The 23,828-nt window shown below is 32.4% G+C and overlaps 1 protein-coding gene across 1 annotated transcript; it reads left to right on the forward strand.

Moving 5' to 3' along the window:
* The first annotated feature begins 12,261 nt into the window (after positions 1 to 12,261).
* On the forward strand, positions 12,262 to 15,142 carry LOC127287528 (uncharacterized). Its single transcript, XM_051314519.1, has 4 exons — positions 12,262 to 12,589; positions 12,761 to 13,690; positions 13,804 to 14,663; positions 14,780 to 15,142. Exons 1-4 carry the CDS (start codon positions 12,262 to 12,264, stop codon positions 15,140 to 15,142), a joined length of 2,481 nt encoding a protein of 826 aa, XP_051170476.1.
* Positions 15,143 to 23,828: the final 8,686 nt, after the last annotated feature.

The raw sequence follows: 23,828 nt of genomic DNA on the forward strand, positions 1-23,828 counted from the left end.
ATGGAGACGACTGCTTTTCCCCGAAAGGACAAAATGTCGAATGGACAAAACGTCGAATAACAAAACGTCGATTGGACAAAATATCGAAAAGCCAAACTGTCGAATGGACAAAATGTCGAAAAGTCAAAACGTCGAATAGTCAAAACGTCGAAAGGTCAAAATGTCGAAAAGTCAAGACGTCGCATAGTCAAAACGTCGAATAGTCAAAACGTCGAAAGGTCAAAATGTCGAAAAGCCAAGACGTCGAATGATTGAAACGTCGAACGGACAAAATGTCGAAAAGCCAAAACGTCGAACGGACAAAATGTCAAATAGCCAAAACATCGAACGGACAAAATATCGAATCGCCAAGACGTCGAACGGACAAAATGTCGAATAGCCAAAACGTCGAATAGCCAAAATGTCGAAAATCCAAGACGTCGAAAAGTCAAAACTGCGAATGGACTAAATGTCGAAAAGTCAAGACGTCAAATGGTCAAAATGTCGAATGGACAAAATATCGAGACGTTATTTTGCTCTGAGTTTCCCTTCTATATAATGCACACTAGTTTGTGTTGCGTTTAACACTCGATAGATATCGCTAGTTGTATTGTTTATAATGTTTTTTTTACATTTTTTTATAATAATAATAATAATAATAATAGTAGTAGTAAAGTAATTATTATAGTATAATAATAATAATAATAATAATACAAACTTTTAATTTTAAGCAGTTAAACTAGTGTGCATTATATAGAAGGGAAACTCAGAGCAAAATAACGTCTCGATATTTTGTCCATTCGACATTTTGACCATTTGACGTCTTGACTTTTCGACATTTAGTCCATTCGCAGTTTTGACTTTTCGACGTCTTGGCTTTTCGACATTTTGACCTTTCGACGTTTTGACTATTCGACGTTTTGACTATGCGACGTCTTGACTTTTCGACATTTTGACCTTTCGACGTTTTGACTATTCGACGTTTTGACTTTTCGACATTTTGTCCATTCGACAGTTTGGCTTTTCGATATTTTGTCCATTCGACGTTTTGCTATTCATTTATTATTATTAAATATTTATTATTAAATACAGGTATTTACTCAATAACAGTTTCAACCCTGTAAAATGCAGAGAGCATTAATGTTTCTCTCCAAATACCATACTACTAATGTGTCACGTGGTAGATCGCAGCGCAGCGCTAAAGTGAATAAAAAATGTTAATTTTCAAGGTTTAATCTTTCTTGTCCCATTTTTTCAACTACATGTCCCTACAGGAAAAAATCTCAGCTTTCCTTTAAAAAAAAAAAAAAAAAAAAATCGTACCTTTTACCCCGAAAAAGTCAAAAAAAATTTTGAAATTAATTTTTTTTGGTTCAAAAATTTTTTTTTTTCAAAAATGCATGTTCTCAATCGAAAGAGCATTAAAAAAGCTATCGAAACTGATGTTGATAAAAATTTTTTTTTTGATACTCAAGAAAAAAAAATTATTAAAGAAAACGCTACCCATAAACTTCAACCCCCTCCCCCCGAGTAAATATTGGTCCAAATTGAAAAATTTTTTTACGATAAATTACCACCCAATAGAAGTACAAATTACTCCAGTTTGAGCGAAATTGAGACAAAATTTTTTTTTACTTTGATCACTTCACCCGAGATCCCCCATATACACTAATTTGGGTAATAACGGCTGGCAGAAGTTAAGATCTATATCAGAAGGTATGGAACAAAATTTTCGAGATAGTTCCAGGCTTAAAAATTTCCGTCATTAAATGTGGTTTCAAAACTGGCTCAGTAGAAACTCTGCAAACAAACATGCCCGAAGCTGCCATATATGGCACTTGGCCTCATTATAATTAAGTAAATTTTATAATCTGATTAACTTAGTTCGTGAAAAATAAAATCCTGAAAAATTATTTATACAAATTCAATAACATAGGAATTATTGCGTCAATGGAAGAAAATAAATAATCCTTCTAATCATACTGATTTACTTTGGATGTCAATCAGTCTACCATTAGCACCAATTTCAATGTTTCAAGAAGGACTAAATTTAATTCAAAGTATGGCAGATACTTTAATAGAGGAAGTTTCGCAGATAAATCTTTTTACATCCTATTTAAGGTCAAGATGGTTATACTTACAATAACCGATTGTGTTAATACGTTCTACTGCTTTGAAAGAATAGATTCATATGGTGAAAGTTTCAGATATCTTGTTATTTCATCCACGCAGAAAATTAAAGATCCAACAACCCTGGCGGAATAAAATCACTCAACGTCCACTTTGTAAAGTAGACATTTAGTGGACATTGGGTAGAAACTTGGTAATTCGCAAAAATAAATGTTAAGATGACAAAATATGAAAAAATTTGAGTTGCAAAAGGTAAATAAATATCCAGAGACTCAATTCTAGTAATAATTGCGTTAAATAAAGCATTAAATATTAAAAAATTAATATAAATTGTGCAAAGTAACTTGTCGCATGTTTACATTCTATTGGTTTTTTTATTATTTCCAATAAATTAATGTAAAACGACGTAGAACTTTACACATAATTTTAAAAAATGGTTAAATTCATCAAATTGATGTATTTTTGAGGTTAATTAATTAATAATAATAAAAATTATATTTAATCTCAATAATGTTGTGAAATACTATAGAAACTGTATTACCGACCACATGTGATAATAAAAAGTTTGATTTTACGGTAATAATAAATAATAATAATTATAATTATTAATATCATATATTAATATATGATATTATATTATCATATATATTATCATATTGACAGGGTGACTCTAAACATACCTTCAGAAAATAATCAATCGAAAAAAACAAAACTAATTGTATAATAAAAAAATAAGCACGCTACTTGCGAAATACAATATATATAGTCGCGTCCTGGCATCAACTGAAAATAACGATCGTCATGTCATATTCAATTCAAAATCTATATTCCAGCAGAAGCATATTCAAGGTGACTATAGTGACATCTAAGTATTTATGCATAACTATAACTTTACTTACCGTAAAATCGAACTTTTTATTATCACATGTGGTCGGTAATACAGTTTCTATAGTATTTCACAACACTATTGAGATTAAATATAATTTTTATTATTATTAACTAATTAACCTCAAAAATATATCAATTTGATGAATTTAACCATTTTTTTAAATTATGTGTAAAGTTCTACGTCATTTTACATTAATTTATTGGAAATAATAAAAAAAACCAATAGAATGTAAACATGCGTCAAGTTACTTTGCACAATTTATATTACTTTTTTAATATTTAATGCTTTATTTAACGCAATTATTACTAGAATTAAGTCTCTGGATATTTATTTACCTTTTGCAACTCAAATTTTTTCATATTTTGTCATTTTAACATTTATTTTTGCGAATTACGAAGTTTCTACCCAATGTCCACTCAATGTCTACTTTACAAAGTGGACGTTGAGTGATTTTATTCCGCCAGGGAATTGACAAATATTTAAGTAAGTGCATTAATGCTAACGCGTAGATTAGGAAAGCTAGTTATTTTCAAACCCTAAGTCAGTTATTATTTCTTTGTTAAAAAAAAGAGAAAAATTATAACTGTAAGGATTTACGAATAACAATACCAGAATGAGTTACCTCTTTGCGATAAGGAGAATAGGTGATCAGTCTATGGCGAACAGTCGACCAGGCTTGCACATATTATTTGATCCTAGACATTATTTCACTTATTAAATTAATTGTGCACATTTATTTTATTTTAATTCACCCAAGTGACTCTCCCCATCTGAAAGTAGGTAAAATGTTGAACAGAAATTTTAGTACCAAATAGGAGCGCTGATTACCTTTAGGCCCGACTTTTGTTAGGTTATAAAAGGAAAAAAATCCTATCTAAAAAGTGTTTTTCTATTATGTACCTAAGGACGAAAAAACAATTAAAAATTGGCAAATTGCAATTTTTCGTGACGACATCACTTTGAAGGCAGGAGACGCAGTATGCGAAAAACATTTTTGCAAGAGTGATTTTATTTTTGAAAGACCGATAACAAGTTCTGACGGAACTGTCATAGGCAAGGTACGTTATTTATTATATTTATAATTATCGATATTATTTAAATAATTTACAAACTTTGTACGTTTATTTTTAATAAATTTCAGAAATAATGACCTTGGTTTCGCTTCAGGTTTTTTTTTCGTCCTAAGTTCAAACTTGGTAAGGCATCTTTTTTCAATTCTGGTTTTTTCAGCACAGTCTACAAAATTTTTAAAATATAATTGCTTAGGAATCGATAATATGTATATAGTGAGAACATAAATTTTAACAAAATTTAATTTAATAACAAATTTATTTTTAAAATTAATTTTAAAGTATAGAATGATCTACTAATGAAATATATTTTTAATATAAAGTAAACATTTTATGTAAAATTATAAAATTTAAAACAATGTACCTGTTTACATAATTAATTATTACCCTTTTTCGAAATTTTTTTTGGTAATTAATTATTAAAAATAAACGTACAAAGTTAGTAAGTTATTTAAATAATATCGATAATTATAAATATAATAAAAAATAAATATTAAAAAAATAAAAATTTTAATATATTTATAATAAAAATATATAATATTATAATTATAAATTATAACTGCAGTTACTATTGAATAAATAATTTATTATTTTGAATTTTTGCACATATACTTTATACCAGTTTGTGAAATTATTTGCTTCCTTTATAAATTTGTATTTGATGCGAGATATTTTATTTTTATTATTTTATATTTTATTATCCTTTTATTCATAAAGAAAATCTACCAAAATTATAGATTAACAAAAAGGAAAAGATGAAATTATTGTTATTTTCATTCACTTATTTAAAACTCAGCCCGAAAGCACATCCAGCGCCACCATTGCCGCGAAGCGGCGGCGATCAACATTCATCCCACTTTTTCCTGGTGCCAACCATTAGAGAGTCACTTGGGTGTTTTAATTGTTTTTAATTAATGTGAACCCTCACAAATTCAGAAGTTGGATTAAAGTACTATCGCCTACTAGTACAAACGTAAAAAAAGCTATTCGGTCGGTTAAATTCAGTTCGGTAGCCATAGAACTCAATTCTCTAAAACTAAGTTAAGACGAGTTTCGTGATTTTAGTATCAATTTATTTCGAAAATTTGAACACCCTTAAGTTTAACCCTAACGGACGTACGGATTTGTTCCATAGGAGTTGAGGAACACGTAAAATCCGCGGTGATACTGGATTTTTCCATTAACGAGTGTACGCCACGTGTATTGACCCTTTCTAGTGATTTCTGTAGTTTTAAGTGCCGAAATAACTTAAGATACCTTCTGAAAACTCCGGAGAAAATTACATAAAAGAATTAAGTGCATTTAAGTGGTGTCCAGTGGTGTCAATCCCGTGAATCCTGAGAAATTTAAAGTTTTAAATTTTGGGGACGCTATTTTCATAATGGCGATCTCAGGTTGCTGTTAATTAGTTTCCATAGTAAACGTTGACGAAGACATAATCGTGTAAAATCGCCTGTCTCATTCGGTTGAGTTCGCATTTACGACGTCCAAGTGCTTCCGAGTTGGTGGGGACTTCTGCGCAGAGTATTCCAAAATGTTCCTCCCCTAGGGGCCGTAGGACCTTGTTGTTGGTGAGGAGGCTTACGAATTTATTTGAGCACCTTCTCCGGATCCCATTCTTTTCCTCGCTATTCTGTGGGGGCCTGCTCTCGTGAGGGAGGGACCGTCCGGAAGTTAGGGGAAATTGAATGCTGAGGATGCGACCCTTGGCGGACAGAAATGACCACCACCGGAAGCGGTGGTGCAGTTATAAAAGTCATGTATAGAGATAAAAATGGAAGTAACAAAGAGGTGATTGTTGCCTCTGGTTACTTTCCGGGATCAGAAAATGAACCTTCACCACCAGAAGAGGTGTTAAGACTGGTGGAGTACTCTCATCAGGAGGGACTTTTTCTGATTCTGGGTTGTGATGCCAACGCACACCATGTTATTTGGGGTAGTACAGACATCAATGATAGGGGTGTGAAACTTCTAGACTTTCTAGTTGATTCAGACCTAGATTTCCTTAATCAGGGAAACGAGCCTACCTTTGTTACTAAAAACAGGAGGGAGGTTTTGGATATTACTATCTGTTCGAGGTCATTGTGGGAGGAAGTGAAGAAAGACTCACACCTTAAAAAAAGTAATCTTCATTCTAGAGGATTCCTCTAAATGTAATGCATATTTTCCTCCTAATTTTGGTATCAAAAGTAATAATCTTAATTTAGAAGGATTTTCCTCTCGAAAAAATCCTCTTAAAGGAAGAATAATATTCTAATATTTTGACAAGTTGAAAATAACCGTATTACACAGGTTTTGAATAAATTATTAGACAATAATGGTTATGTATTGATAATAAAGTACAGTTTTGACACATTGAACAAATTAAAAACAAATTAAAAATTTTTTAAATTATTATTTGAATAGAATCAGTGACTCTCATGCATCAAATTTAGCAAAAGTAAAGTAGTAGACATTTAAATTGTTATTTAATTTTTTATTGAAATTAAAGATTAATTATGTTAACATATTTTTACATTTTTATATATGTAACTATTGTTGAGAATGTTTTCTGGCAGTTTTAAAATATTAAGTAAAAAATTTAACATTTGGTATCATTTTTGGATATGTTTCGATGATTTTCTTAAAATTAATCATTAATTTAATATTGCAGAAAACGTTTGTTACTTCTTATAAACAATGGTTATATTGGAACAATTGTTGAACACAAGTTTTTCTTGCGAAGAAGTTTTGACATTTAAATTAGAACTTTCAGATTTCATAAGCTCAGCTTTTTTTGAGGGAGGTTCAGAATCAGATAAATTTTCGTTTATCCCTTTAGTTATCGCATGGGAAATTCTTTTCGCATTTTTTTTCTTATATTCGGTCGAGTCGTCTACGTATTCTTGTGCCACTGCTGGCGACTTCCAACCGCCATGGCGCTGAAGATCCAATGTTGTTGCTCCAGTGTCCGCAAACACAGTAGCAGAGGTTCTTCTGAATGAATGCCCTGTATATTTTCCCGGATCAGGCAGTTTTAAAAATTCTGCAATCACTTTGGGAATCTTGCCGACCGTATTTATTCCAATGACTTGGACGCTGCACTTCCTATTGTGATATTGGAGAAAAAAATTATCCCTTATCGCGTTTTATGGTCGAAGGACTTGATACCTTTCAATGATTGGCACAAACTTCGGATCGACGATGAATCTCCTGGGAACTTTATTTTTCGTATCAGGAATAATAACTTCCAAGAGATTACCTTGCCTGGTGACGTGATGGACTTTAATCGAATAAATCTCCTTTTTGCGACAACAACCGCTAAGACCAAGAATGAGAACCACCTGTAAATAATTAAATATTTATACTATTTACATTATTATTTATTTATTTTATTTATTTTATTTATTTTATTTATTTTATTTATTTTATTTATTTTATTTATTTTATTTATTTTATTTATTTTATTTATTTTATTTATTTTATTTATTTTATTTATTTTATTTATTTTATTTTATTTATTTATTTTATTTATTTATTTTATTTATTTTATTTATTTTATTTATTTTATTTATTTTATTTATTTTATTTATTTTATTTATTTTATTTATTTTATTTATTTTATTTATTTTATTTATTTTATTTATTTTATTTATTTTATTTATTTTATTTATTTTATTTATTTTATTTATTTTATTTATTTTATTTATTTTATTTATTTTATTTATTTTATTTATTTTATTTATTAATGTATGGTTTCGTTACTTACTTTAGCTGCAAGATAAGTGTCATCTGGGGCTTTTTCGAGAAAGGAATTCAGTTCAGCGGTGGTGAAAATTTTCGCTTTTTTCTTTTCCTGTCCCTTTGAAAAGTTACTTAGGATTGCAGACAGTTCTTTATAATTTCCAATTGATATTTTCTCGTGAACCTGAATTGTGCTCTTGAGTTTCGAATATGTAGACCACAAAGTAGTGCCTTTGTATTTCTTCATGAGCTCCTTGAAATACACATTAAGACAGTTCTCTGACGTGATAGCCTTATTTGCTTTTTTCCAATCAACGAATTTTTTATATTCATCCTCGTACAGCTTTCTAGATTGTGCGGGTAATAAATCGAGGTCCATTTCCTGAGCTTGTTCGCGAATTTCTGGTGGGGTGCATCCTTCTTCCTCGCTACTTTCCATTTTCTAAATAATAAAGTAAAATTTTAATTTATTGAATTTTTATTTAATTGAAATTTTGAGTAATTTGATTTTTAATTTAAAAAAAATTGTAATAATTGAATTTTTAATAGATTGGAATGTAGAAGAATTTAATTTGTATTTGTTTAAAATTTAGAATAATTTAATTTCAAATTAACTGGAATTTGTAATAATTGAATTTACAATTGATTAGAATTTAGAATAATTGAATTTTACATTGCTTGGAATTTGGAATAATTGAATTTTTAATGGATTTAAATGAGAAATAGTTGAATTTATAGTTGATTAGACGTGAAAAATATCAAAAAAATATAAAATTGATAAAGTAGATAAAATAGTGGATAATTTAACGAATAAAGCAAAATAGATATGAAAATTTAAAAAAGGGGACGGTAGGACCAAAACTGACAATCCATGAGAAATGCGATGATGATTGTGTTGAAATGTACTTACTTTGGAAGATAATTCGATGATAAGACCTTCGTGAGTCGAAAACAAACCGAGAAAACTTCTTGAGCACAAAATAAACCGAGAAAGAAATCGATTTTATATACGTTTTGTGTTTATTTGTGTCGTCACGTTTTCATTTACTCAGTGTCGCCATTTGTATTTGTCACATAGGTTAGGTTTAGATACACTACTGGACAGATTAAAAACATAGACTCTGTTATGATGGTAAAATAGAGAGTGTTAAAAATAATGAGAAATTGGGGAGACAACGTGACATGCACTAAAAAGTATACTTGTTTGCACCTTTTGACGTCATCCAGTGCTAAAAAGTCAAGGTCAGGTATGTGTTCAAAAAACTGTAGCTTTATGGTTACCTACAGATACACGAATCACGCCACTTTTTATGACTAAGTTATGAAAAATAGTTTTAAAGATTCCTGACTAACTTCTCATGAATTCTGACTACAAATATTTAAAAATTAACAAAAAACAATATTTTTTAATTAAAAAAATAAATAAAAATCATTTATCGTACAACATTTTTTTATCTTTACGTTACACATACTCAATTATTATTTTTACAATTTATTATATTTATTTACCCCTATCGAAGAAAATCTCTCAAACGCAGGGAATCGAACTCACAACCTAACGAATGCAAACCGAATACCTAACCCGTGAGCTAACTAACCTAACTGAGATCGTAAAAGGAGAATTCGGTTTTATGAAAATAAAAGATCTTATTACTTTTTTTCAATTTTATCAACATATTTTGTTGATGATTATTATGATTATTTTAAAAAATATTATAATTTTTAAAAATTAACAAGTAAAGTTATAATAGGTATATTGTTATATTGATCAAAAAACATTTTTTTTTACCAAACAAATTGGTGATCCTGCCAGGATCACTCGTGCTCATCAAGGATTCATCATCCCAAGTGAATCATAGCGCCGTTCGTCATTTTGACTCTGGAAAGTCAAAATCTCCACCATTTTGAAATTCAAGAAAGTCAAATAGTTCTTTTCGTGACGTCATCTCGATTACTCACCATCAAAAGAAGACAAATTATATCCTCATGTCAACAAGTTCTAAGTTGACTCTCTGAAAACGTCGTTCATACGTTTTCGCACATTAACTGTTCAAGTTGATAAACCACACAATTACCATGTCTACAGACGAAGCCAAACCTCCAACCACCAAACCTCCAATCAAATTGGATACTCTTCTTAAGGATCAAAGCGTTGAATTGGACGCGCTCAACAGAAGCATGGGTTAGATCGAAAATCTCGCTCCAGAATCTCGTGTGGGACCTGGGTAAGTCCACGTCAGAAATATCAGAATCTGCAAGTGGTTCTTCGATTTTAATGATACTTGGTAAAATTATAGCTTTATATAAGAGCAATGTGTAAGTAAAAGGAATTTTTAAAATATCTAAAATTGTAGGAGTTATATCACTTTTAATTTTGATACTGCACTTTTTTCTTTCCTTTATATCTCAGACAATTTTCAACCGTTTTTGATGAATCAAAAACGATTTTTTTCAGAAAATTACGTATTTTCAGAAAATTTTAAAATAAAAATAAAATTTTGTTATTTAAATAGAAAAAAGTAAAAAACAAAATTTCTTTTAGATTTTTTTTCAATTTCGACCTCTTTTTTTATTTTTAATTTTTTAATAATATTCCTTTTTATTTTATCTTTAATTTAAAAAAAATCACCCTGGAGACTTTTTTAGATCTCGTGATATCGTCCTTTAAGTATTATAAGTCTTCATCAATTTGAAAACCGCAGGACTTGCTTCTATCATTACTTTCATTTGTTTGTTGAAATTTTTTATGGTTATGAATAACTATTTGTTTTAGAATCCTCTAAAAGAAAGCGCTAAAAACTTCAGCTACAATTTCAGGTTGCATTGTTAAGGTTTCATTACAATTTATTTTAAATTATAAATATTACAAAAAATAAAAACTTTGCTTCAAATCTATTAATAAAATATTGATTTCCTTGAATTTTCACTTGTTTTAGTCAAGTAATTTAAAAATAAAAACATTATTACGCGAAAGTTTCTAGTTTGTAACAATAATATTATAAAACAAATGAAAGTAGAAACACAAATCTGGATATTAGTTTTCTTGAGATGTGGATATTTAAAGAACGATATCACGAGATCTAAAAAAGTCTCCAGGATGAATTTTTTTTTAAATTAAAGATAAAATAAAAAGGAATATTATTAAAAAATTAAAAAAAGGAGGTCGAAATTGAAAAAAAATATAAAAGAAATTTTGTTTTTTACTTTTTTCTATTTAAATAACAAAATTTTATTTTTATTTTAAAATTTTCTGAAAATACGTAATTTTCTAAAAAAAATCGTTTTTGATTCATCAAAATCGGTTGAAAATTGACCGAGATATAAAGGAAAGAAAAACATGCAGTATCAAAATTAAAAGTGATATAATTCCTACAATTTTAGATATTTTCAAAATTCCTTTTACTTACACATTGCTCTTATATAAAGCTATAATTTTACGAAGTATCATTAAAATCGAAGAATCACTTGCAGATTCTGATATTTCTGACGTGGACTTACCCACCTGTTTTGGAAAACCGGGCCAAACATTTATTTATGTTCTGGTCAAACTTCGGCACAAGGCACTTCCAAATCCATCAAATGGCAACCAGTGAGGAAATCAGAGTTCGTACGTATTTTACCGGCCAGATTTTCGAAACTACGGAAGCCAAATATCTCACCATCAGTGATCTTCTTTCTCTGTGTATGACAGCTGCCAACCCAATCAGGCCAGAAACGCTGCCAGTTAACGCAGGAGTATTAACAGAGCATTCCAACGTCAAACTACAGCCGATAAGTATACCTAAATTCTCCAGTAAGCTCACTGATTACGCATCCTTTCAGGATAGTTTTGATTCCCTTATCATAAAAAAACGAACTTTAAGTGATCTTGAAAAATTGCATTATTTGAAAGGTCTGATGGAAGGCGAAGCCCATGAATTGATATGCAATATTCTCGAAACTAACTTTCAAATAGCATGGGATCTTTTAAGAACTCGATATTCGAATACTCGAGCCTCTGTAAACGCGCATTTAAACGATATCTTTTCAATTGAGCAAATTGAAAAAGAATCCGCGTCAGCCTTGTTAAATATGCGTAATGTTTTGAAACAAAATCTAGCTGCACTCACAAATTTAAATCGTCCAGTTGATAATTATTCCGACATTTTGATAAATAGATTAGTTGCACGACTTGATACCAGTACCCAGCGCGATTGGGAACTGCAATTGGCGGCAACAACAGATTGTCCTACTTATAATGATTTTGATAATTTTCTTTTAACAAGAATACGCGCGTTAGAAGCACTTAACCCCATTGAAATTTCAGTTAAGTAAAATCAATGTAAACAAACGAGTAATCAACCGAAAGGAAATTCTTCGCGAAATAGTAAACCAATTGTAGCATATTCATATGTTGTTTCCGATAATAATGTACAGTGTTCAATTTGTAACGAAAACCACAAAATCTATAAATGCTCTAAATTTCAAAATATGTCAAGTTTGGATCGATTCAATAAAATTAAATCTATTCATTTATGTGTCAATTGTTTGGCTGCAGGTCATAAAACTCAAGAATGTGCTAGTAAACACACGTGTCAAGAATGTAAAATGAAACATCACACTTTGCTTCATCGCGGTAATTCAAAACAAACAAAAAACGAATCAGATCAAGCTCAAGATAAATGTCTATCGTTAACCTCGAGTCAAGCCGAGACAAAAAATATTCAGTCTCATTTTTTATCAACCGGGACTTTGAAAGAAAAACGAGTTATGCTTGCTACAATTAAATTGTGTGTCTTCCCTGTGGGCAAAAAACCATGTTTGTTCTTAAAACATTTTAAGGACGTTCTTAGAACGTTTCATGTCCGCCAAATAATGTTCTGGAACATTTTAAGAACATGGATGTTCAAATAATGTTCCAGAACATTATTTGGTAGACATGAAACGTTCTTAAAACGTTTTTAGAACGAACATGGTTTTTTGCCCACAGGGTTATCATATTCTCATCAAAAAATTCCAATTAGAGCTTTGCTTGACCCAGGGTCGACTTGGACATTTATTCCAAACAAAGCAGCGAATTTATTAGGTATCAGAAAAACTCGAGTATCTGCATCGCTGTCGGGGCTGGATGGCACCTCGGCCGGTACAGCTACGTCTGTAGTTGAACTTAATCTTTGTCCTATTCAAGCCCAGAATCCCATGTTTACAACCCAAGCATTAGTCACTCCTCAAATCACAACATACACCCCTGATAGGAACATTTCGCTTGAGAAGTGGCCTCATTTAAACAATCTTGAATTTTCCGACGACATTACATGTAATGAGGAAATAAACTTGCTCATTGGAGCAGATTTATACGGCGCGTTAATTTCAAATGAAATTCGAAAAGGGGGGATTAATGAGCCAGTGGCACAAAACACTGTCTTTGGCTGGGTTTTGTCTGGTCCGATTGCAAGCAGTGTTCCTTCGAATTTAAATACTGTCTCTGATCTCCATTGTGCTTCATTCGATCAATTAAATTCCGCATTGACAAAATTTTGGGAAGTCGAAAATGTCAAGACAGAAACACCGGTCTGTACACAAGATGAATTTTGTGAATCACATTTTATGTCAACACATAAACGAACAAGTGAAGGTCAATACATTGTTCAATCCCCGTTTGATTCTGAAACTCTCGACATTGGTGAATCTCGTTATATTGCGGAACGATCTCTTAAACGCATTGAAACTCGACTTGAAAATTATCCAGAGCATAAAAGGGAATACAATTCATTTATGTCAGACTACGAATGTCTAGAACACATGATTCCCTCTCCAAATCCACATCTACCTCCACATCTTTGCGTCTATCTTCCTCATCATCCTATTATTCGCGAGCACAGTCAAACCACAAAATTAAGAGTCGGTTTTCACGCTTCAAGTAAAACAGCAAATAGTACCTCTCTCAATGATCACATGTTGATTGGTCCCAAGCTCCAACCTGATCTTTCCATTATTCTTTCTCAATGGCGAACATATCCCTTCGTTTTTCAGCTGATATCACAAAAATGTATCGGCAGATTCTCATCGATCCTATTCAAAGAAATTATCAACGCGTTCTATGGAGACCTTCTCTCGATGTTCCGATTTCCGAATATCAATTAGCAACCGTAACATATGGTACACGCTCCGCTCCATACCTCGCATTAAGAGTCATGAGACAACTCGTAGCTGATGAAGGATCAGATTTCCCACTCGCATCTCTCGTTCTCTTGTTCGACACGTTCATTAATGATTTTTTATTCGGAGCTTACGATAAAAAAACTGCAAGGTTAAAGCGAGAGGAAGTTGTATCACTTTTAAAAAAGGCTAAATTAGAGGCGCGAAAATGGGCAAGCAATGAACCATCCCTGATTGCAGATGTTGATCCATCAAATCATGGTCTTGCATGGGGCTCTTCAGACTCACAAAAACAGGCAATTAAAGTTCTTGGAATTTCATGGAAATTTGATACCGATACCTTTCATTTTAACGTGAACCTGGAACTTCCAAAAACCTTGACTCATCGACAAGCGTTATCTCTCTGGGCTCAATTATTTGATCCCGTCGGGTGGATTTCTCCAGTAATAGTCGTTGGTAAAATTCTTATGCAAAAAACTTGGCTAAGCAAAGCAACTTGGGATGAACCACTGCCCACTCCACTTCAAAACCAATGGTTAACTTATTTTTTATCATTGAACGATCTTTCAAAAATCTCAATTTCTCGATGGAATAATCATGATCCTAATAGTTCAAGTTCCGAACTACATGGATTTGCGGACGCATCTGACCTTGCATACGGTGCAGTCATTTACCTACGAACTGTCACAAAATCTGGCGAAACATTCGTTTCGTTGATTACAAGCAAAACAAAGGTATGTCTAATTAAAAAACTTACAACCCCACGCTAAAACTGCAAGCAGCGGTTCTCCTCACTCGACTTATCACTTCACTAAAAAGTGCCAGAGCTTTTACAGAAATTCCAATACAGTGTTGGACAGATTCCAAGGTCGTATTGGCCTGGCTGAGCAAGCATGCATCTGCGTGGAAGCTTTTTGTCGCGAACAGAGTTGCAGAAGTACAGTCACTTTTCCCATCACTAAAATGGAAACATGTTCCGACTGAAAGCAATCCTGCCGATCTCGCTTCTCGCGGCCTGCTCCCCTTAAAATTGCACGAATCTACTTTATGGTGGAACGGACCCAAATGGTTAATGAATCAGCCCGATCAATGGCCGAGTCAAATCTCCCCATCTGACGAGGAATCGTCAGTCGAACTTAAACCAGTCTCTCATCTCGTTAATGATCCAACAAATCACCCTCTTTACAATCTGAGGATAAAGTTTTCATCATAGGAAAAAACGGTTCGAGTCATTTCATACGTCATAAAATTTGTCAGTCTCTTTATCAATACCACCGTCCGACAAAATTCAACTTTTTTTTCACACACGAAAAAATCAATGATTTTCAGAAACTAGGACCAAAAAAAAGATACCCGTGTCTGGCCGTTTTGCTAGATCAGGTAATTTTTTGCTTTTAGGGGTAAAAACAACCCTTAAATGAAAGGTGATAGAAAATCTTATACAAATTAATAATTTTTTATGAAACCTGGTATCTCGGGGTTTTCCGGGTCGCTGATTACGAATCTGATGTCAGATTTTCAAAATTCAAAATGGCAGATCCAATATGGCGGTCGAAATTTATAAAAATTCACCAATTCATTTGAAAGTTGTTATTTAGGGGTTTTTGGGGTCGCTGATTACGAATATGATGTCAGATTTTCAAAATTCAAAATGACGGATTCAATATGGCAGTCGAAATTTATAAAAGTTCATCGAATTCACTTGAAACTTGTTACTTGAAGGTTTTTGGGGTCGCTGATAGTCAATATGATGACAGATTTTGAAAATTCAATATGGCAGACTCAATATGACGGTTGAAATTTAGAAATATTAATTATTTTTTGTAAAACTTGGTATCTAGGGGTTTTTGGGGTCCCTGAGTACGAATCTGAAGTCAGATTTTTAAAATTCAAAATGGCAGATTCAATATGGCGTTTGAAATTTATAAAAGTTCGTCGAATTCACTTGATACTTGTTACTTGAAGGTTTTTGGGGTTGCTGATTACAAATTTGATGTCGGGTTTTCAAAATTCAAAATGGCGAATCCAATATTGTGGTCGAATCTTTAAATCGTAAAAATAAGCGTCTAAAATTTACACAAACGTAATACAAGAGTTGTTATGAAATAGTTCTATTAATTTTATTTTATTGCATTATATTTGTATAATAAATTTTGATTATAACCTTTTGAATTTATTAATTCTAATAGAAACTTAATTTATTAAAAATCACATAAAATAAAAATTTTTAAATGTTGGCTTGCAAATTTTAACAAAAAATTGATCGAACATTTAAATTTTCCAAATTATTTTTCAGATTTGTGATCATCACCTTTATTAGATTTGGCGTTTTTATTATTCTTATCTGACATCATTTTCGTACTAAGAGACGCCGAAAGCACATAGACACCAAGTTTTATAAAAAATTAACAATTTTTATAAATTTCAACCGTCATATTGAGTCTGCGATATTGAATTTTAAAAATCTACAATCAGATTCGTACTCAGCGACCCCAAAAACCCAAAGATACGAAGTTTTATAAAAAACTTATAACATTTATAAATTTCAACCGTCATATTGAGTCTGCCATATTGAATTTTAAAAATCTACAATCAGATTCGTTATCAGCGACCCCAAAAACCTTTAAGTAACAAGTTTCAAGTGAATTCGATGAACTTTTATAAATTTCGACCGCCATATTAAATCTGCCATTTTGAATTTTAAAAATCTGACTTCAGATTCGTACTCAGCGACCCCAAAAACCCCTAGATACCAAGTTTCATAAAAAATTATTAATTTGTACAAGATTTCCTATCACCTTTCATTTAAGGGTTGTTTTTAGCCCTAAAAGCAAAAAATGACCTGATCTAGCAAAACGGCCAGACACGGGTAACTTTTTTTTGGTCCTAGTATCTGAAAATTATTGATTGTTTCTTGTGTGAAAAATCGTGTCGGACGGTGTACTATGCGAAAAAAGAATTCTTCACAAAACAAAAACTGCGATCTAAGAAAAAATTGCCAATCTGTAGCTAAAACTGAACCGATTAAGCAATTGACTGCTCAGGATTTATCGAATGCAAAAATTGTTTTATACAAATTACTGCAAGCTCAACTGTTTTCCTCAGAAATTAAAACTTTGAATCAAGAGAAATTCGTTTCGGCAAAAAATCAATTGCATTCTCTGAATCCATTTCTTGACAAGCAAGTCGTGATTCGTGTCGGTGGTCGACTAGAGAACATCCCTTGATTACATCTCTGATAGGATCAATTCATGGTAAATGTTTGCATGGCTGAATGAAACTCACCCTAAGTACGCTTAGACAAAACGTGTGGATAATAAATCCTAGATTGGCCAGTGGTCGAGGTCATAAATCGCAATCTTGCTATGTCGCTCTGTTTATTTGCTTATCTGTCAAAGCAATCCATTTGGAATTAGTCTCTGACTATTCGTCTGATTCATTCATCGAAGCGTACAAACGATTCTGCGCGAGACGTGGCATTCCAGCTCACCTCTATTCGGATAGAGGAACCAATTTTCAAGGTGCATGTCGAATCTTAAAAGAGGAATTTTTGCAAGTTCTAATCGAACCCGATTTCCAGGCCCTGTTGGCCAAGGACAGTGTCACCTGGCACTTTATACCCCCAGCTGCTCCTCATTTTGGAGGAATCTGGGAAGCTGGAGTTAAAAGCGTGAAAACACATCTCAAGCGAATTCTCTTAGACAAAACTCCCACCTATGAAGAACTGCAAACTCTTTTGTGTCAAATCGAATTAGTACTGAACTCAAGACCGATTGCCCCTTACACTGACAGCATTGACGATCTCGATCCTCTAACACCGGGCCATTTTCTCATTGGCGGTCCAATTAACGCGGTACCACAAGAATCCTTGTTAAATCTAAATGAAAATCGATTGTCACGATGGCAACAGGTGCAGCAAATGTTTTAAGGTTTTTGGAAACAATGGACAAACGATTACCTTCAATCATTGCAACATAGAACAAAGTGGCGAATTTCGAATGATCAACTCAAGGTCGGTCAAATGGTTTTACTGCGCAAACCAGAATTGCCTCCGACAATATGGAATCTTGCAAGAATTATTGAATGTTTTCCAAGCAACGATAATATCGTTCGAGTTGTCAAAGTCAAAACATTTAAATCCGAATATGTTCGACCCATCACAGAGCTTGTTTTGTTGCCTGTTGACCTTGATGATAAAAAAAACCAATTGTTGATATGAAACGAGAAATATTCTCTTTCTCCGATTTATTAAAAATGTACTCGAGTTCTACGAATTTTTAAAACAATCTCATTTTCATTGTATCGATAATCACTTTTCTTATATTAATCTTTTTTAAATAGTTTAACGTCCGAGAAATATATTAATTAGAAGGTTTCGTATGAATAAAAACGATAACATTCGGACCATTGTTGTTTTAATAAAAGTTTACTCCAACGTTTCGAAATCTAAATGATTTCCTCTTCAGGGAGTCAAATAAGAAACATATGTTATTATAAATTTTTTTAAAAAATGGATTGATTGATTTGAACTCCAAACTCTGTGTTTCTCTCCAACGTTAGGGTGGTTTTGTTTTTATTAATTTGACACCGCAATTGACCATTATTTCTATGACTTGACATATGTTTCTTATTTGACTCCCTGAAGAGGAAATCATTTAGATTTCGAAACGTTGGAGTAAACTTTTATTAAAACAACAATGGTCCGAATGTTATCGTTTTTATTCATACGAAACCTTCTAACTTATATTAATCAATTTGTTTATTTTTTGCGTATGCGAGAGTGATACTGAAATGTCTTCGAAAGTATGATTCTGTACGCATTGAAATAGTTATTTCAAGGCGGGCGGTTTTGTATATGAATAAGATTAAATTTTTCTCAGTTCCGCGGTAGCAATAGCTGTATTAATTCAATTACTCGTTAATTCCCGAATTATGACGAATTATGCCGAAAATAAAATCACGCGATTACGAAGGAATAAATTTGCCCTTCAGTCTTCGTTTTGAAGGAAACTGATTTACATGTTTCTTTTGCACGCGCCGAAACGCTTAACATACTCGGTGCAAACTAAATGTTTAAAATTAATGTGTGAGTGTAAACGAGAGTGAAAATTTGTACTTTATTGAATTAAATAAACTTGTTAAATTGAAAATTAATTCAATAGTTTCTTTTTTTTATTATTCAAGTGATGTGCCGAGTCTCATGAGGTTTCATGAGCTTATCTGAAACGCAAAAATAAATCATTTTCTTTTTCATATTAAAAAGTGAAAAAGTGGCGATCCTACCGATTATCCCATTACCAGCAATATGTGTAATATAGAAATAAAATAGTCTAGAATAATAAGATACTGTCGGATTGTTTCAAGTAAACTCTGAGCGAATTTTATCAGGTTTTTCGCTCACGTTTTAGCACATTCATTACTATTATAATTAATTATAATGATAAGAATTAATTAATATGTATATATTAATTACTATATTATCCCATTAACGACCGGCGGACGAAAAATTTACCTTCACTTAGCAGCTGTTATTTTATATGAAAAAATAATTCAAAAAATTCAGGATAGCCCATTTCTAACGTAAAATTTATCGCTCTTTTCGATTCTAAAGTCCAAATTTAATTATAATTAAATCCTTAATATTTATAACAATTTTATTGCAAAAAAACATGATTTTTTGCAAAAAAATTTTTTTTTCAAAAAATATTTTGACATTGAAAACGACAGTTAAATTGCTCCGGAACCCAAAATATCGCGTCCTCGAATACCCAGTTACAAAACTATATAGTTGTGAATTTCAAAATTTAAGATGGTGGACGACAAAATGGCGATTTTCCACAAAAAAAGATTTAAAAAATACTATTTTGCAAAAAATAATATATTGATGAATTATTTTTATTTCTGCACTATATACTTATGTTTTTTGGTTCACTAAACACGAATTGTATAAGTTTTCAAAAATTCAAAATGGCGGATCCAATATGGCGGACAATTTTTTCAAAAACTCAATGGATTTATCTGAAATTTGTTACTCGGGAGTTTTTGGGGTCGCCGGTTACGAATCTGAAGTTACTTTTCAATAATTCAACATGGCGGATTCGAAATAGCCTACAAATTTTAAAATTCACCAAATTTGCTTAAAAATCAATACTTATTGAGTTTTTGGGGTGACCCCAAAAACCCCCGAGTAACAAATTTCAGATAAATCCATTGAGATTTTGAAAAAATTGTCCGCCATATTGGAGCCGCCATTTTGAATTTTTGAAAACTTATACCGTATTCGTGTTTAGTGACCCAAAAAACATAAGTATATAGTGCAGAAATAAAAATAATTCATCAATATATTATTTTTTGCAAAATAGTATTTTTTAAATCTTTTTTTGTGGAAAATCGCCATTTTGTCGTCCACCATCTTAAATTTTGAAATTCACAACTATATAGTTTTGTAACTGGGTATTCGAGGACGCGATATTTTGGGTTCCGGAGCAATTTAACTGTCGTTTTCAATGTCAAAATATTTTTTGAAAAAAAAATTTTTTGCAGAAAATCATGTTTTTTTGCAATAAAATTGTTATAAATATTAAGGATTTAATTATAATTAAATTTGGACTTTAGAATCGAAAAGAGCGATAAATTTTACGTTAGAAATGGGCTATCCTGAATTTTTTGAATTATTTTTTCATATAAAATAACAGCTGCTAAGTGAAGGTAAATTTTTCGTCCTGGCGGTCGTTAATGGGTTATTAAAATTCACTTTAACATAATTCTTCCACAAATCAACTAAATAATTACTAATTTTAATTTCTCTTTTTAGCATACTGCACTATAATTAGATGCAATATTTGGTTCAAATCAAATTTATATTGAATGAAAACTGGATCGAATTCACTCAGAGATTGATTGAGCGATCAATTCATATATTCTATTTTACAAGAGACCAGAAAAGTTTTTGCTCATCTAGTTGTAAAAAAATAAACTTTTATGTGAAATAGCAAGAGTAGTAGGGCTGTGCCGGTTCTAAAACAGTTTGACCTTGAACCCTTTTTTCAGCCCTCTTGGCCCCCCACCACCCCCTAATTTGCATATTAACCCTTTCATTCACCACCCACCACCCCCTAATTTGCATATTAACCCTTTTATTCACCACCCACCACCCCCTAATTTGCATATTAACCCTTTTGATCACCACCCACTTTCAACCCTTTTGGTCACCCACCTTTTGAATTTTAACCCGTTTGATCACCCCCCACCACCCACTTTCAACCCTGTTGGCAACCCACCTTTTGAATTTTAACCCTTTTGATTACCACCCACCACCCCTTACCCCACCTTCTTTCAACCCTCTTGGCCATCTACCCCCCTAATTTTTATATGTATGTTTAAACTTTTACCCTTTTTGATCGCCCATCCACTCTAATTTGCATAACCCTTTTCAGTATAAACATATAGGATTCCAAAAATTTAAAAATCATAATTAGAACCTCGAGGAACAAAGGGTTCGCGAGATACCGCGCGGGACTGTGGGTGGTTGGGAGTGGGTGGCTGTGGGTGGCGCACAGTGCATAGCTCAAAAGTGAAAGGTGCGCGGCAGATGTGCGCGTACGGTCACCGGGGCCCGTTGGTAGTCCATGCGTCAAGTGGGGATGGAGTTCAGTGGTGGGATGTTGTGTATGGTGGGGACTACATGTACCTCAGGCGATTCCCGTGGCAAGGAAAGTCATTCTGTTCTAGCTTCCAGTATCAGCAGCAGTAGACCTTCAGCACTCGCAGCAAGAGAATTAAAATAGAAAATCCCACCCACATTCCTCCCACTTGGTCACCCTCTACCACCCACTCACGTCATTTTAAGCTTCCCTCCAACTTTCCACCCACTAATTTGCATGCCGATTATATTTTTCATGGTATGTAACTATTTTACCATATACTAATGTTGTTTTTTAGAAGAAGGCGGCACTTTTTAAAACTTCTTTTTTTCCATGGTAAGCCCCTATTTTTCAATGGTAACTCTACTTTATCATAGACCGATGTTACCGACTGTTGTCGCAAGATGGCGCTGTTTCTCGCGGGAATTTTTAAATTTTTAAACCCTTTGCATAAGTCCCTATTTTTTTGTGGTAACTCTACTTTACCATAGATCGGTGTTACCAACTGTTGTCGCAAGATGGCACTGTTACTCGTGGGAATTTTTAAACCTCATTGCATAGTCATTTTTTGAACATTCTACCAACTTTCCTCCCACTTGGTCACCCTCTACCAACCACTCATTTTTTAGCTCTTCTCCCACTTTCCACTCTCTTGACAACCAGAGTGGGGTTCATGCGCACTCCCTCTCTCGCCCCATCAACATTGCGCGCGCATTATTAGAATAGAGTGGGGGTACATAGTATATGGTGTGTTGCGTGCGCAGTTCTTTTTAAAAGTGGGAGTGAAAAGAAGTGGGAGAAAAAGAAGAGTGGGGTTGATGGGATATAATGCAGAACACAAGCCCAGAGATAGCATAACTGTTACAGATATACTGATGCAACAACATCAACAGCAGCCACAGCATTAGCATCACTACTCCATCTTCTATAAGGTATATATATTCTACTTTAAATCCTTTTTTTTAACGCACTCCCCTCACAGCTTAATTTTGATTTTTATATTAAAAATTTTCCATTTACTTCTGCTTACAGATATAAAAAGAAATCATGGATTTACAAAAACTCAACGCTATTGGTCACATGGAAAGTTTCCTACCAACAAAACCGCTTGCTGAGTTGACTCCAAATGCTTTATATACTGTAACTAAAATAAAGAGGGTACAAACTAAATTCGGAGGTAGGATTGTAGCAGAACTAGATGCAAAATTTACAACTTTCCTCCCAGCAAGGTTCGCGAAGCTGTTCGAAGCTGAACCTGCATCATTTACATCGATTGAAGAAGCCGCGCAATCTCAAGAATTACAATTAAAATATATCGGTGGAAAGTTTAATGTAATCGAATTTGAATATAAGTAATATTAAAAAATTATTAAAATATAAAAAGAAAAAATAATTGTAATATAAAATTGTAAATATTCATAATGTAAGAAAAATAAATGTATTAATTTACATAAAAAAAATGGTTTCTTTTCTTATTTTACCTTCATTATTAGTCTTAATACTAAGGGTATAGGTTCAAGTAATAAATAGACGTTTTTTTTTATTTTTTAAAAACTAATAAATTAATTTATTCAGATAAAGTATTTAAAATTTATTATACATAAGATTCAGAATTTTCATAAAAAGATTTTAAAGTAGTATAAGTACAATCCACTTCATCGACGCCATCTGATAAATTTCTCAATTCATTCGATACATTCAGAAACCAATTTCGAAGAATCATAACAATGTTTACAGCACAATGATTAGTTTGAGTAATATGATGTGTACATGTAGTTAACAATGATTCAGTTTTAATATTTTTAATGGCTGGACAGTCTATATCTTCTAAATTTTGCACATTTAACAAATATTTTTCTAACCACTGCTTTTTTTCAACACCTTTCGTGTAGATAGTTTTTGCACCTCGTAATGTTTCTTGTATAATAGTACGCAGTTCATCATAAGATACATCTCCAGACATCCAGTGGATTCCATGATAATTGTTTGTTAGCCAGAGATTTTCACTTTTATAACGTTGAGGTAATGAATTCCAAGCACATGGAGGTTCAAAGAGGTAAACTCGAGGTTGAGCATCAGCTTCAAGAGGAAGTATAGCCAACTCTTTGAAAATGAAATCGTTGCAGGGTTTCTTGAAGCCTTGAACGTCTACGATGAACTCCATCCTGGAATAGAAATAAATTTCTATCCCAGGAACGTGAGTTATATACCACTCAGTTCAACCCCCACTACTTTCATTTTACCCCCTCCACTGCT

The sequence above is a fragment of the Leptopilina boulardi genome, unplaced genomic scaffold, assembly GCF_019393585.1.
Source record: "Leptopilina boulardi isolate dan_hultmark-lab unplaced genomic scaffold, ZJU_Lbou_2.1 LbouV2_371, whole genome shotgun sequence".
In the NCBI taxonomy this organism is placed as follows: Eukaryota; Metazoa; Arthropoda; class Insecta; order Hymenoptera; family Figitidae; genus Leptopilina; species Leptopilina boulardi.

Coding starts and splice junctions, on each gene's coding strand:
- LOC127287528 (XM_051314519.1), top strand. CDS start 12,262: ATGTCAAGTTTGGATCGATTCAATAAAATTAAATCTATTCATTTATGT. Junction 12,590..12,760: donor CCCTGTGGGCAAAAAACCAT/GTTTGTTCTTAA, acceptor TTTTGCCCACAG/GGTTATCATATTCTCATCAA. Junction 14,664..14,779: donor TGATTACAAGCAAAACAAAG/GTATGTCTAATT, acceptor ATTCCAATACAG/TGTTGGACAGATTCCAAGGT.